The 14,052-nt window shown below is 40.6% G+C and overlaps 1 protein-coding gene across 1 annotated transcript in view; it reads left to right on the forward strand.

Annotated features, from left to right (window-relative positions):
• The first annotated feature begins 8,341 nt into the window (after positions 1–8,341).
• LOC121399704 (RILP-like protein 1) overlaps positions 8,342–14,052 on the forward strand; it is a 6,904-nt gene continuing 1,193 nt past the window's right edge. The window contains exons 1-3 of the mRNA XM_041581242.1: positions 8,342–8,380; positions 11,806–11,929; positions 14,029–14,052. The exon at positions 14,029–14,052 is cut by the window's right edge and continues 133 nt beyond it. Coding sequence (XP_041437176.1) covers positions 8,342–8,380; positions 11,806–11,929; positions 14,029–14,052 — 187 coding nt within the window. The remainder of the gene's footprint in view (positions 8,381–11,805; positions 11,930–14,028) is intronic.

The following is a 14,052-nucleotide window of genomic DNA, read 5'->3' on the forward strand; positions in this document are numbered from 1 at the left end:
ATTTGAAAGCTGGAAAAAGTCAGAAGATGGCAAATAATTAAAAAAAACTATAAAAATTAAATAATGAAGGCCATTTGAAAAGTTGCTTAGAATTGGCCATTCTATACATACTAAAAGTTAAATTAAAGGTGAACCACCTTTTTCAGATAGTTCCCCTTTAAAATATCAGCTTGCAAGTGATTAGACAACTGAAACATGCAAACAAACTCATGGCATAAACTCACAACATCAATGACATCACAATAACAATTCAGTTATCCTATAGCACTGGACACTCTTGACATCACAATGCCTCTGTAAGGTATAAAAGCTGCCAGCGCAAACAGTTTCATTCCAGACTCTGACTAGAGGTGAGTACAGGAGGGTTGTTTTTAATGATTAAATTAAATAGCTTTATGTTGATCTTTTAACTTGTAATTTTCATATTTGATCTTTTAAGCTACTTTGTCTGAAAATGTAGATTCCATAGAACGTAGATCTGTCAAATCTGTAGATTAATAGGTTGGCCAGTTTTTTAAAATTCATATTCTTTAAATTCAAAAATACTTTTTATAATAATTTTTTAACAATGCTTTAAAATAATTTTTAATTGTGTGCTTAGAAAAAACTAAAATATTTGAATGCGGTAAAATACATTCTATCTTTATATATATTTGAGTCTGCCATTTTGAGTTCATCTTGAACTCTCCAATTGAAAATTAACTTGAAAATACAACTCCCTTTGACTTTAACATAAACTTGCAAGCTTTTAGTTGATGAATTTTTGTTTCAGAGTTGTAGGGTAGAACTACACAAACGTTTTCGACAGTCGTGTCACGTTGCCTGCGTTTTGTCGAAGTGCGTTGATCGCGCCGAAAACGTCCGTGTAGTTCTTAGAGCTTTTACAAACGACAAACATCTGAATGTTGATAAATACGCCAATATCAATATAAAAAAATCTATTTTTTATCAACCTGGGACATATATTATAAAATTATTTGTATTAATTGATATATCATTAAAACATGACAATATGGTACATTGTAGAAAATGATACAGGTATGGGATCTGTTATCCTAAAACCCTTTATCCAGAAAGCTCTGAATTACAGAATCCCATCTCCTATAGACTCCATTTAATGCAAATAATCCAGATTTTTTAAAACGATTTCTCTTTTCTCTGTAATAACAAAACAGTACCTTGTACTTGATCCAAACTAAGATATAATTAATCCTTATTGGAAGCAACAGCCTATCGGGTTTATTTCATGTTTCTTATGCAATTTGCATTACACGTATCATTAAACCTCTTTGTATTTTGTATTTAGTTTTTTGTTCCAAGAGAAATCAATATGAAACTAGAAATATTTACAAGAAAAAGAAAAAGAGAAAATACAACTTCATGTAATATATTGAATAACAGCAATGAACTTTCAGAAACCACCACAGAGAAAGCCGTAGAACAGCCCCTAAAAAATGATAACGCTGTGACGGAATCAAATAGTAAACGGCAAAGAACTGACAGTGATTGCAGCACTGAGAGCGTGGCTCCTATTGAGAAGCAGGCTGCTCCTGTTAAAGATATCACACAGGCAGTGGTGGAATGTAGTACTACACCTTTCTCTGATGAAGAGAAACAGAAAAGCACCAAACCGTGTATTCCTGTGAATTCTAATGAGTCTGCCAACGATATTCCTCCCTCCGTTCAAGAAAGTTTTTGGATCCCTGAACTGAACCTAAGAATGAGGCATAAAGCAATGCTGCAGACTGACACTGCCGCTTTGAGTACCATCGTTTTGGATGCAGCACAAAAACTTCTTAAAGAACAGTTTAAAGCTGAGGGGCTTCAGCCGTGCATGACACCTTTGTCCAATTTGCATTGTGTGTCTGGACCAGCTGTACAGATCCATGCCGATACAGAAACAGACCACTGCTATACATCGTGTTACAGAAAGCATAGAGTCGAGATTGCAGATAGTGATCCGTTCTGCATTTCAGGGTCTGTTTGCCAGCAGATTGAAAGGATTTATCAAAATGTGGTTCCAGATCCTTTGCGCAGTGTTGCGTATCTGATAGTTGACAGACAACGCCCTGATTCTTCTGACTGTGTATTATATGCAGTAGCTTTTGCATACGAGCTACTAAGCAATGGAAATGTCCACTGCAGGTTTGACGGTGAGAAAATGAGGGAGCACCTTTTAAACTGTTTAGAGAACAGACGGATTACTGCTTTCCCAAAAATGTGAAAGGGACCACACAAGTACAGACTGTAATATTAACGTATCACTGGCAAGCCAGACCACATGAGGAGAGCAACAAGAGGACAAATAATTTTGCTTTTATATTTTTTACTTTTTATCAATAAACCTATCATCACTGTATCTTGTGTAGTGTAGTCATTAGGCGACGCATTTAGATTTACTTATGGAAATTCCAGTATGATCTTTAATTATTCTATAGGGGGTTATGTTGGGCTTACCAAATTGGACCTGTCACCTTGACATACAAATCAGTATTATAAAAGTCCATTTCAAATTATACATGAGACCCAAATTCTTTTTCTAATAAAGCGCCCATGCCTGTTATAAAGGTATCTTAGCTGTCAGTCATATATTACCTGCCCCTCCTCTATGCTTTAAGCTGGCCATAGACGCAAAGATCCGATCATTGAATCCTCGAACGATTGGACTTCCCCATCTCCAGACCTGCCACTTACCTTTCAGATCAAATAAAGTAGTAAAAGAACAGATCAGCCGATGTTCTGCCCCTGACAGCAATCGAATGAAACTTATGTCCGACAAAAACTAGTGACAGTCTCCCATGGAAAATCGTCCGATCGGCAATACATGCAGAGATATTATCAGCAGCTGACAGAAATCTTTTAACCTAGCCGATCATCCAAACGACCGATATCCATAGGACGAAAAATGTCAGGACTCTCCACACACGGTCAGAAAATCGGATCTTTGCACCTATGGCCAGCTTTATGCATAGTGGTGGGGCAGGCAATTCCCCTCCCTCTTCACTGCCTATAATTGTGTAGCAAGTGTATAGACATGGGCATCAGGATCCCATTCTAGCAAATAAATAAGATTTTAGGAAGATGCAGAGCTTGTCCACAAAGTGGCAGCTGCCAGATTGCTGTGAATGTGAATTCCCAGAATAAATTAAAGAAGTTCTATATAATTTATATAGTATAAGTAAAATTTATTTGGTTTGAGTAATACCAGAGGAAAGGATTAGGAATTATTTCTTAGGGTGACAGGTCCCGGTTAATCAGGAATAGTCGTTGCATCTTGCACGGATACAAAACAAGTTCCATATAGGAGGAAAACACCTTCAAATAAGACTGGTAAGTAGAATCATGTGTTGCATAAAACAAATTGTCATGCTCAGAGAGCATTGCATTTAGTAGAATTCCCCATTGTGCCTATAAGCGTGAATAAGGAACACGTCATGGTTCGAAGACATGCAAAGGAGCTCCATACAATACTCCCTGTAATTATATGTACATGTCCTGCCTGTGTCATGCCCATTTTGCTGAGGGTGCCATTGCGTTCAATTGCCAACAACCAAAACCAATGTACTGGTAAAATAAGAATTTTTTACTGATTGCTTATTCTGAGAATGTTACTCATTATAATGTTATATAAATACATAAATATAGAAAGTGGCATAAAACATAAACCCCTAATATATTCTACAATAAGAGTGTGGTGGTTAGCCTGCACATGGTCTTCCTTTTTAGGTAATACTTGCTAGTACGCTGTTTTAAGCATTGGGCGCACGCTGTGCACAGGTTATTTCCTCAGTAGAATAACGCCTCCAGCAGCACTTCGATCAGTGAATCAAACCTTTCTTATCTTAGTGTGTTCCCAAACATAGTCAAATTGTGCATTTTCTCATACTTCTAATCTGTACGTACATCTGTTATCCAAAATGCTCAGGACCTGGTGTTTTCCCAAATAATTTATGTCTACTAAAAAATAATTTAAACATTAAATAAACCCAATAGGATAGTTTTGCCTCTAGTAAGGATTAATTATATATTAGTTGGGATCAAATGCAAGGTTATATTGAGAGATGGAAATGGGAAATCATTTCAAAAATTGGAATTATTTGTTTATGGAAGTTGGCCTTCCTGTAATTCAGAGTTTTCTGGATAATGGATTCTATACCTATACTATAGGGGTTATTTACTAAAATCTGAATTTATCTAATTTTTTTTATTAAACAAAGCTCAACCAAACTCCCATCCACGATAGTACCTTATTTATCAATAAAATAACTAAAAAAAGTTGGGTCTTGAAAAAGCTACATAAAATAGAGAGAAAATTTGAATCGTTTAAATTTCTTCAGACTTTACTCCCAATTTGTTTGTTATATTCAGGTTATCGCCCGAAACCCCCGTATTTTTTGGATTATAGAGCTAAACTCAGCGCAGACCACAATATCTTAAAATTGGGATAGGGACAGCTGCGATTGACTTATACATGATAGGTTTGAAATTCCTGGTTTTTGGATTCTTTGCAGCATCGGGGTATAATAAATCTCAAAAAATTTACGTTTTTTTTCCAATAAAAATTCGAGTTGTTGCCCCAAAAAGCCCGACTAGAAAAAAATTGAGGTTTAGTTAATAACCCACTAAGTGTTCTGTTCAACTCCATAGACCCTGTCTCTTTCTTTCCACCAAATGAAGCCAAGGAGACCCACTACATTGATTCTGACTGCTGCCATTGATTTTTTTTTACTCCTGGAATCACTATAACATTCCTAACCATTCCCTATGTCTTGTGAACATGGTATTTGCTAAATATGTATACTCTTTTTCTTGGGGTCATAAGCTGTACATGTGATGAATAGGGATAAATATATTGTCATAAGGCAAATTTGAAAAAACAAATGGAACAAGATATTAGCATGAAACTTTTTTGCCTCTGATCTCATAAATTTGTTGTATTTTTCTATTGTTTGTATTTCTCCACCAATTACTTTTTTAATCAACAGGCAAACAAATATCTATCTTTTTAGGCATGGAAATCAGAGGACCGAAAAGGCAATTGAATGAATATTTGCTGTTAGTTGGTTTCCATAAAAAAACTTTGGAAACCACAGTCCATGCCACAATGTAAATGCATGGAACTGTTTAACATGGCAGAAGTGCCAGTAAGAGTTGATCCGAATTATGAGGTACCACGTTGTCAGATGGAATCCAAGTCAAGATAGGCCGAAGGTCAGGGGCTGGCAGCACAGGATCAAGATTGGGAACAGGCAGTCAGTAAGGGTTCAGGAGTCAGATTAGTCAAGAATTCAAGCCAGATTCTTCAACAGGTTCAGGAAATCACTTTCAGAAAGGCTGGTAGGCAACGATCACTTTGCAAGGAAATGCAGGCCTTAGCATCTATTTAAACGCATTGCTCCTGCACCAATGTCGCGACGAGCATGTACACGCACACTGTGGCCAAAAACGCGCACACACGCCAGTTCTGATCTTCACTAGCAGGATCCTAGCACCCTACATATGGTGTTTATGTAAGACTGAGGTAAAAATTAAAAAGACTTACCCATCCAGAATTACTTTTACTGCTTTCACCGTATAATTCTATTTACAAATAATCTGCAAGGGACAAAGCTGGGGTCTTCCTGAGATTTGGTAATCTCCAGCCATCTGATGCCTTTGCTTAGTACTGTAAAAACAGATTGTTTACACTGTGTTTCAGTATGTATAATAGTAAAAAAAATCCTAGTGTTACTCAAGGGTGGAATTTAAAGTATGTATTTGACTGCTAATATTTGACATATTTATCTATAAAGTGATAGATATTAATAGGACTTCAGTTCTGAAAATTACATTATTTGCAATCAGAGATTAGGCAGAGGATATTACAGAGCAACTGAATATAGTTTCAACTGATGCATTTGATGCACACAGTCCCCTCCATTTTACTAGTATAAATAATAGTGATAAAGCACAGTGTTCACCAAAAGCATAAAGCCTCTTTCTGCATTACAAAGCTGTGCATCTTTTTCTCAGTAATAACAGGATGTGGGTTTGGAAAGTTATGCCCAACAAGTGATTGTTTCCTTAGAGCAAGGCTTCTTTAAGGTACCAGTAGTCCCAGTTTTTAGCACTTCTTAATAGTAATGAAACAGTTATGTTATAGAGCTCTACTAGCTAATTAAAATAAAGGACCTGCAATTTCTAGAGGGTGTTTCATGCTAAAATTATAGCAGATAAAAGTTCTGATGGTGAGCTTTGGGCAAATGTCCCTTAAACTGACACTGTCTCTTGCCTTGGATCTATTTCCTCACTTCTACATTTTATAACAGTGTACCTATAAAAATTCAGTTACAAATTTTGTCTGGCAAGATGCGGTTTATGGCGTATTGTATATGGGTTATCTCATCAAACGGATAACTGAAGTAAAGTTCAATCTAGTGTAATGAGCCTATTAATAAAATGTTTATATCAATGAACCTCAATGTGCGCTTTCACTTGAAGAGATATTCTCCCGCTCAGGGAAGAGAGGCCTTAATTCTCTCAGGATACAGCAGGACTTAACCTCATATCTGTGTGGGCTTACTATATATTCCTGTAGACACAATCAAGGGATCCCTTGAACTTTTCCCAATCAATGGCCACTCCTTTAAACAAAACATGGATTGTTTGTTCATATATTGTAATACTGTATATTTAAGATGGCCAACTACATCAAAGTCATCCCTGGTCTGGCCAGTCCTACCCCTACTCTCATCTGATCCATTAATCTCAGGCACCCCACAGCCAGGTGCCAATGTGTGCAACAAGGATTCTGTTCCTACATAACTGGGCCAGGGACTCGTGATGCCTACTGGACATCAGGGTCAGACTGGGCCAGTCGGACACCAGGAAAAAAAATCCGTGAGCCCTGGCCCTCATGGGCCCCCTTCAACCCAGACCTGCTCCCCCGGCTGCCCCATAAACACACGCTACTGCGCCACTGCGGTGGTCGCGCATGTGGGCACTGGGCTGAGAGTTTGGAGGGGGCCCCCAAGGACTGCCAGGAAGGGGGCCTTCATTTTTCAGCCCTGGTGAGCCCCCAAAGCTCCAGTCTGACCCTGCTGGGCATGGACCCCCCTAACTCCGCTGACACACCCAGCCCAGAAAATACTTCACAAAATACTTTTTCAAGTCCGTAGACTTATAGCCCAGCATTGGAAGTTACCAACCCCTCCCAAATACTCTGCTTTGGAAAAAGCAGTAAATGAATGCAAAATGTTGAGCAATTAATAGCTGGACAGAATGGTACCTCCAAACATTTGGGAACCGCGGTTAATGGAAAATGCATGAATGTTCTCATACAGGTTTATTTTATTACTGATTTACACTGTTTGTCATTACCAGCGATATTCTTTATTGGTAAAATGCAATCCAAATTTGGCCAACAATTGCAGATTAGGGTTGGGTGCGGGTCATACCAGAGAAATACACTCGTCCTTTGCTTCTGAACAGAACCGACATCAAGGGGGCACAACGCACGGTCCCAGGCATGGGGGCTTCTATATGTTAAGGGGGGCTCGGCTAATTCCAGAAAATGCAGCACGGCTGTGCCTAGGGTTGCCACCTGGCCGGTATTTTACCGGCCTGGCTGGTAAAAATGATGGTTGATCCCAATGGTATTAATAGGGAAAAAATATAAATATATAGGAAGGCCGGTATTTTTTTCCAAAAAAGGTGGCAACCCTAGCCGTGCCCCCCTTAACATATAGAAGCCATTGGGTCCCTTGAACTGCCAAAGTAGGAGCCAGTTGCGCAGAATTAGGAGCCGAGCCATGCCAAACACCAGTTGTTTTTATTAAACCTTTGGGCACACATTTATTTTTTTAACTTTGGGGGCCCTGGCAGCAGATTATTAGTGTGAGCCCATATTGAGGGAAAATGAGAGAGAAAGCAAAGAATATTGTCATAGTGAGAAGTCCATCCCCATAGTGACACTCCCTCCTTCACACTGACTGGGGGAACTGGGAAGACACAGTTGACCAAACAAGAATAGAATGTGCAGGTAACACTGGCCTAAGCCTCACATCGTGTCTCTTATAGAAATGTAACAGAACTACTGTACATTCCATACTAACAGCCCATCCGTTCAGTAATTGCTGGATTGAAACCTACAGCCCCGGTGTTTTTTTCACATAAGCCAAAGTAACATAAACTGAAAAGAAACATCATTTTCCAAACTACGCATCAAGTAAAAACTATTAGGGGCGGCACTACGATTATAGCTAACCCATTGGTGGGCGTGAGTGCCACTCAGGTGACAGCTGAAGTCCCTCCCATAAGATTGGAGACTAGAGAAGTGGCTGCACGGGATGGAGTAGTCGCTATGGGTGAAGAGCCCGGGGTCCGTGTCGGTGCAGGATGTGTACAACATGGCGGTGTGTCTGGGAGCGGGGCTGCACTGAGGAAGAGATGCTCATCAGAGCCGTGCACAGGTTGTAGTTGAGCAGCAGAGAGGAGCCGGCGGTGAGTGAATGGCTGTGTGTCTGTCACCCTGGGAGTGTGTCAGTCTGTATGTCAGTGTCAGTGTGTCTGTATGGGTATGGCAGCTTCTCTGAACAACTCCCGGCACCCCTAGGCTGTATTGGTAGTGTCCAACAGCCTCTGAAGTCTCCTATAGAAAAGATCAGCGGCCATTTGTGACAGATTGATCTGATCTCTGGTACAATGTGCATCTCTTGGCTCCTTGTTTAATCTGTACATTTCTAGCCCCCCCCCATCTCACATTTACATCATGTTATAGACGAGTATAGTCCTAATAACAACACTGGCAGCTTTGGTACCTAACTGCTGCCTTTGTACCTCTTGCCTTTGTACTGGAATGTTTGTATTTAGCCTCATTGTGCATGAGGAAGTGTAGGGCCAAGCTAGTGCAATTCTACATTCACATCATCCCTAAGTCACGACGGAGCTCTTATTCCTTTTCAGCCTTGTCTGTCACAGTGGCAGGATCTGTTACTATTTGTTCCTTCTCCAAAACCATGTGCTTCATTCAGTGAAGGCAACTACAGAGCCCTGGAAGCCAACATGCCGCTCCGTCAGTGTCTTTTTGTAGCTTTCTGGTATGTTGGGCCCCACGAAACTAGACGTGTGTTTTTGGCAAGAGACAGGGGCTTTATGTAAAGGAAAAGCTGCGTGTCCTGCCCAGACAAGCTGTTGTGTTGTGCAGTTGTACTTGATACACCAACAGCTCATTGTTTGTACATAAATGTGCATGGAAGCTCATTACTGATGAATGGGGATTTTAATAATGAAAAGCCCAATCTAAAGATATTCCTGTTTTAGTGAAACATCATATTTTTATATATGTCACTCAGTATTGTTTGCCTTTTACTTATTTTTTCTTGTTTTGCATCCCTTGCTTCCCTTACACACCTGTTAACAAGTACAAAATAATTGCACACAAGGTCACCAATTGGCAAGAAGATGTATAGTTTTATTTCTTTTTTTTCATTTGAACACCAGTCCTTTTGTTTTTAAGATGCTCTAGGTTTGTAAGATAAAATACTTATCTCACAGCACAGATAAATAAGGTTTTGGATTGGCAGAGAACATCCTATAAGTCGGATGTAGTTGCATAGGTCAGAATATAATGCTGCTGCTTCTTCATCTGAGAGAAAATCTGATGGTGTCTGAGACTTTTTTTTGTTATTGAAATACATTAAGGGAGTTATTTATTAATGTCCGAATGCCAAAAACCTGAAAAATTTGTGTTTTACTCAACTGTATATAACTCAACTGTATAAGTATTAAATGGGACTTATGGTTTAGCCCCTCTCCCTTTGGAAGGCAATGGTTACTTAGTTATGGATGTCATTTGCTCAGAGACTGGAGATTTTACAACTGTACTTGACCGTAGTGATATGCGACCCGATACTCGTGGGTTTACCTGCGGGTCAGGCAGGTTCGGGACGACTTCGCACTGCTCCTGGCGGGTGCTGGTTGAGCTCTTCTCCTGCTCTCCCAGCCCGCCACCTTCAAATGCCGGCATCCGGGTTTCCGGTTTTATAGTCTCGCGTCTGCTCACCCCGCCCCTTTTGTGACGTCATCGGCGGGGTGGGTTGGCGCGGGTCTATAAAAGGACCCGGAAGCGCGGGTGCGGGCAGCAGCAGGGCGGGTTAGGGTCGGTTGTGGGTCAGGTTACCTTCAGCCCCGCTTCCTAAATCCCCTGTTTACTTGAAGTCTGGTGCTGTGGTTGTTCTGACATGAACCCGGTGCTGACATTTCCCTTCTTGCAAAAAAACTGCTTTCCCACAGGGAAGTGAGAGAGAGTCACATAAGCATTCAGCCTTTCTGTAAGAAAATATGAAGGCGTGTGGTGTGTATTTCCATTCTTCACTCTCCAATCATTCACCAGGCTGACTGTTTCTATTACCACGTAATGCTTTTACTGCAGTTTTCATTTTGCTGGCAGATTTTTTTTTTTTTCCAAATCATTCCCAACATTGTGGTGCAAAGTTTAAGCTTGGCAGTCAATTTGTCCAGACCAGGCATGTACAAAATCAGGCCCGGGGGCCAAATTCGGCCCGTTTTCAAATTTACATCGGCCCTCAGCCTCCATCATGAAATGAATAATAATGCGGCCTGCCAGCACAGTGCAATCAGGAATCACGTAGCAGTAATATTTGGGCACATTAGTGAGATGATCTGCCACTTGGTCTATACTGCTGTCTGTGTGCTGAAGGTGTTGGCAATAGACACATACTGGCACGGAGTGACTCGCCGCTTCACATACGTCTTTAGGGCTGAAGGTGCAATAGACTTACTGACGTGCCAGTACAGTAAACTAAAGACGTATGCGCAAGTGGCACATCACTACATGCCAGTACGAGTCTATTGCGAACACCTTCAGCAAACAGGCAGCAGTATTTTATGGGTTAATTTAGAGTGTTCTCTCTTGCCTCTCCTTCCGTATTAGAACAGTTTTTGCAGAGGCCGGTGGACTGTGTTCTTCTGTGAATATCTCATGTAGTCCTACTGCCTTCTGAAAGAAGAAGAATAATATGGCGCTCAAAACCAGGTGGGAGAAAAAAAATTACCATATCTTTTTGTTTCGTTCTGTGATCTTGTAATTAGTACTGGGTAATTTTGTAAATAATTATATCAAGGGCCAAATTTAATCATAGGGTGCCCCTAGGCCAGGACCACGGTCATGTCCCCAGTGCTACCGAACCCACTGAAATGTGGCTGGGCAGTATGCTGTCCCTAAATTTCTGCCTTCCTAGGTCCAGGCCTTTGTAAAGACTTGATAAAATCGATAGGACTTGCACTTTGGCAATACACCGCACTGTCCTAGTGCCTTCTGTTAAGTTTCTTTTTCTTGGTGCAAGTGAGGTGCAGGCAGCAGAGATGCTGGGTGGCCTAAAAAAAGTGCCTGGATGATCCTACTGGCAAGATGCCTTGGGGAGAACACTGCCTGAGTGGATTCCCCTGAGAATCTGGACTTTTTATTGTATAGTTATCACTTTTTTTTTATGGAATGAATATTAAGCCTATTAAGATTTCCATGCAGCATGTCACCCTTATTTTGTTCTATACTGATACATAGTTTTTTTGGGGGAAAAAGGCATTTTGAATATTTAGTCTGAAGTTGAGGGCAGTTGGTAAAAATAATTTGTTTACTCAACTCCAAACCATGCTGTAATTCTGTTTATACAGAAAGTACAGTTTAAATACTGTATAAATAAAGAGCTCTTGTTGAATAAAGAAATGGCAATTGGTGAGGGTACTGGTTATAATGAAATTAATATAATTCACATTGCATCTTCACTGTCTTTCCCCCATGTGTAGTATCTCCAGGAGCAACTGCTTGAAGCTCAGAAGAAGGAGCATGTTCTACAGAATCAGCTCTCCCAGCTCACAGAAGAGAACCAGAAACTTCTTGGGCAGTTGGCTGAGCACAAGTCACAGGAAGGTAAGACTACCAGTTTCAGATAAAAGAAATGACAATAAAAGCAAATTAGTCCTCTATATAAATACATTTTAAAACATACCATTAACATGCCTCCTCCTCCCATGTGGATAATACAGCACCCCCCCCCCCCAACACATGATTAAACAATTTAGGGGCCCTTAATTACTAAATGCTAACAAACCCCCATACAAACTCTACCAGGCTCATGTCTAACAGGGAGCATAGGGAAAAGCAGAGCATGGCACACACAGGGAACATAGAGCAGGAATAGTATGGCCCACACAGGGAGCATAGGGCAGGAAGAGTATGGCACACACAGGGAACATAGGGCAGGGAGAGTATGGCACACATAGGGAACATAGGGCAGGAAGAGTACGGCACACACATGTAGCATAGGGCAGGCAGAGTATGGCACACACAGGGAGCATAGTGCAGGAAGAGTATGGCACACACATGGAGCATAGGGCAGGCAGAGTATGGCACACACAGGGAACATAGAGCAGGAAGAGTATGGCACACACATGGAGCATAGGGCAGGCAGAGTATGGCACACACAGGGAACATAGAGCAGGAAGAGTATGGCACACACATGGAGCATAGGGCAGGCAGGGTATGGAACACACTGGGAGCAGGCAGAGTATGGCGGGATGGCATATGAATCGCTTTGGATCTCCAAAGTTGCCTCACGAGGGGACTTTGGAAATCCTAAGCGATACATATGCCATCTTGCCAGTGATTCGTATTCTTGCTGGCAGGAAGGCGCTTCAGGGAGATTAGTCGCCCGCAGAAGCAAAGATTTGTCGCTGGCGACTAATCTCCCCGTCTGCAACCACCCTTAAAGCTAACATATGGTAAGCAGTCACAGCTGGTAGACTTTCATGTAAGGGGCCACAAAAGGGCTGTCAGTTGATCAGCTCTGGTCTAGGAGATGCTGCTTGAAAGTCAACAATTAGACCAAGGCAGCACCCAAAGTTTCAAGCCAGAAATAATCACTGTTTTACTTTATTTGTGTTTCCAGTGGCAGTAAACCTTGTACTGCGCTCCAGTCCTCCTCTCTTTAGAACTCCCTCTAGTACTTTAGTTAACTCAGGAAGAGCATCTAACAAATAAAAAGTATTCTTATTAGTGTACTGAGCATCTGTCCTGAAGCATGAAATCATTTCTATATATCCTTGTCTAGAGTAAAGAAAATGAGGTGCATTTAATTCTCTAGCTAAGTAATATCGCTGCAGTTTTGTCAGTCATACACAACACCTGTGTATATTTACACCCCTGATGGCAGATGCGGGAAGGAATATTCAACAAACACACAAATCCATTCTTACCTACCAAGTCCTAAAGTGTACTTTACTTAAAAAGAGTAAATATTTTCACTTCACTAAAAATGCATGCTGTATTCCATTTTGTTCAGTAAAATATCCCAAATTAAATGGTGGATTATTTTTGACTTAGCATTATTTTACAGTAGGTTTCCAGTTACTAAAGTAAGTGTGAGTACTGTGACCTCTAACTCGCCAAGCTTTTTAGGCAGCTTTCATTTATGGCACTGCAGTGAAGCACTTGGGAAAGTAGTTAGGAACCTTGAAGCCACTTCTATTCTTGCAAAAATGCATAGCAAACACATTGGCAGGGCCTTGTCCTTCTCTATTGCTGTTTATACTGTTGCTAGATTACTTATCATGAGACTACATATATAATTATGTTTACTGTGTACACTGCAATTCATTTAAACTATCCTGAAGCCATTATGATGTGATTAACTGCTTGGAGTCATTAGTACACCCAAAGAGAAAGTGGTGCGTGCTAGTGGTTTGGATTGACATACAAGTGGGAATGGAGCCAAGCATAAGCTATGTGCAAGCATCAGATGAATTTCATTTGTATGTGTATAACTGCACTCAACAAATAACTTATTGTGGCAAATATAAGCAGCAGAGAATATGTATGAGACTTGTATTAAATGACACAGACAAGATGCACAGTACAACATATAATGAGAAAAATACATGGCCCATACATTTATCATTGATACATTCTTTTGTTCTCAGGTACATAAGTATATGAAATGTAATTAAGGTGGGCTTGTGCTGTTCCCTCAGATTGTGCTGTGAGAGAGGAGCGGG

Source organism: Xenopus laevis, chromosome 2L (assembly GCF_017654675.1).
Source record: "Xenopus laevis strain J_2021 chromosome 2L, Xenopus_laevis_v10.1, whole genome shotgun sequence".
In the NCBI taxonomy this organism is placed as follows: Eukaryota; Metazoa; Chordata; class Amphibia; order Anura; family Pipidae; genus Xenopus; species Xenopus laevis.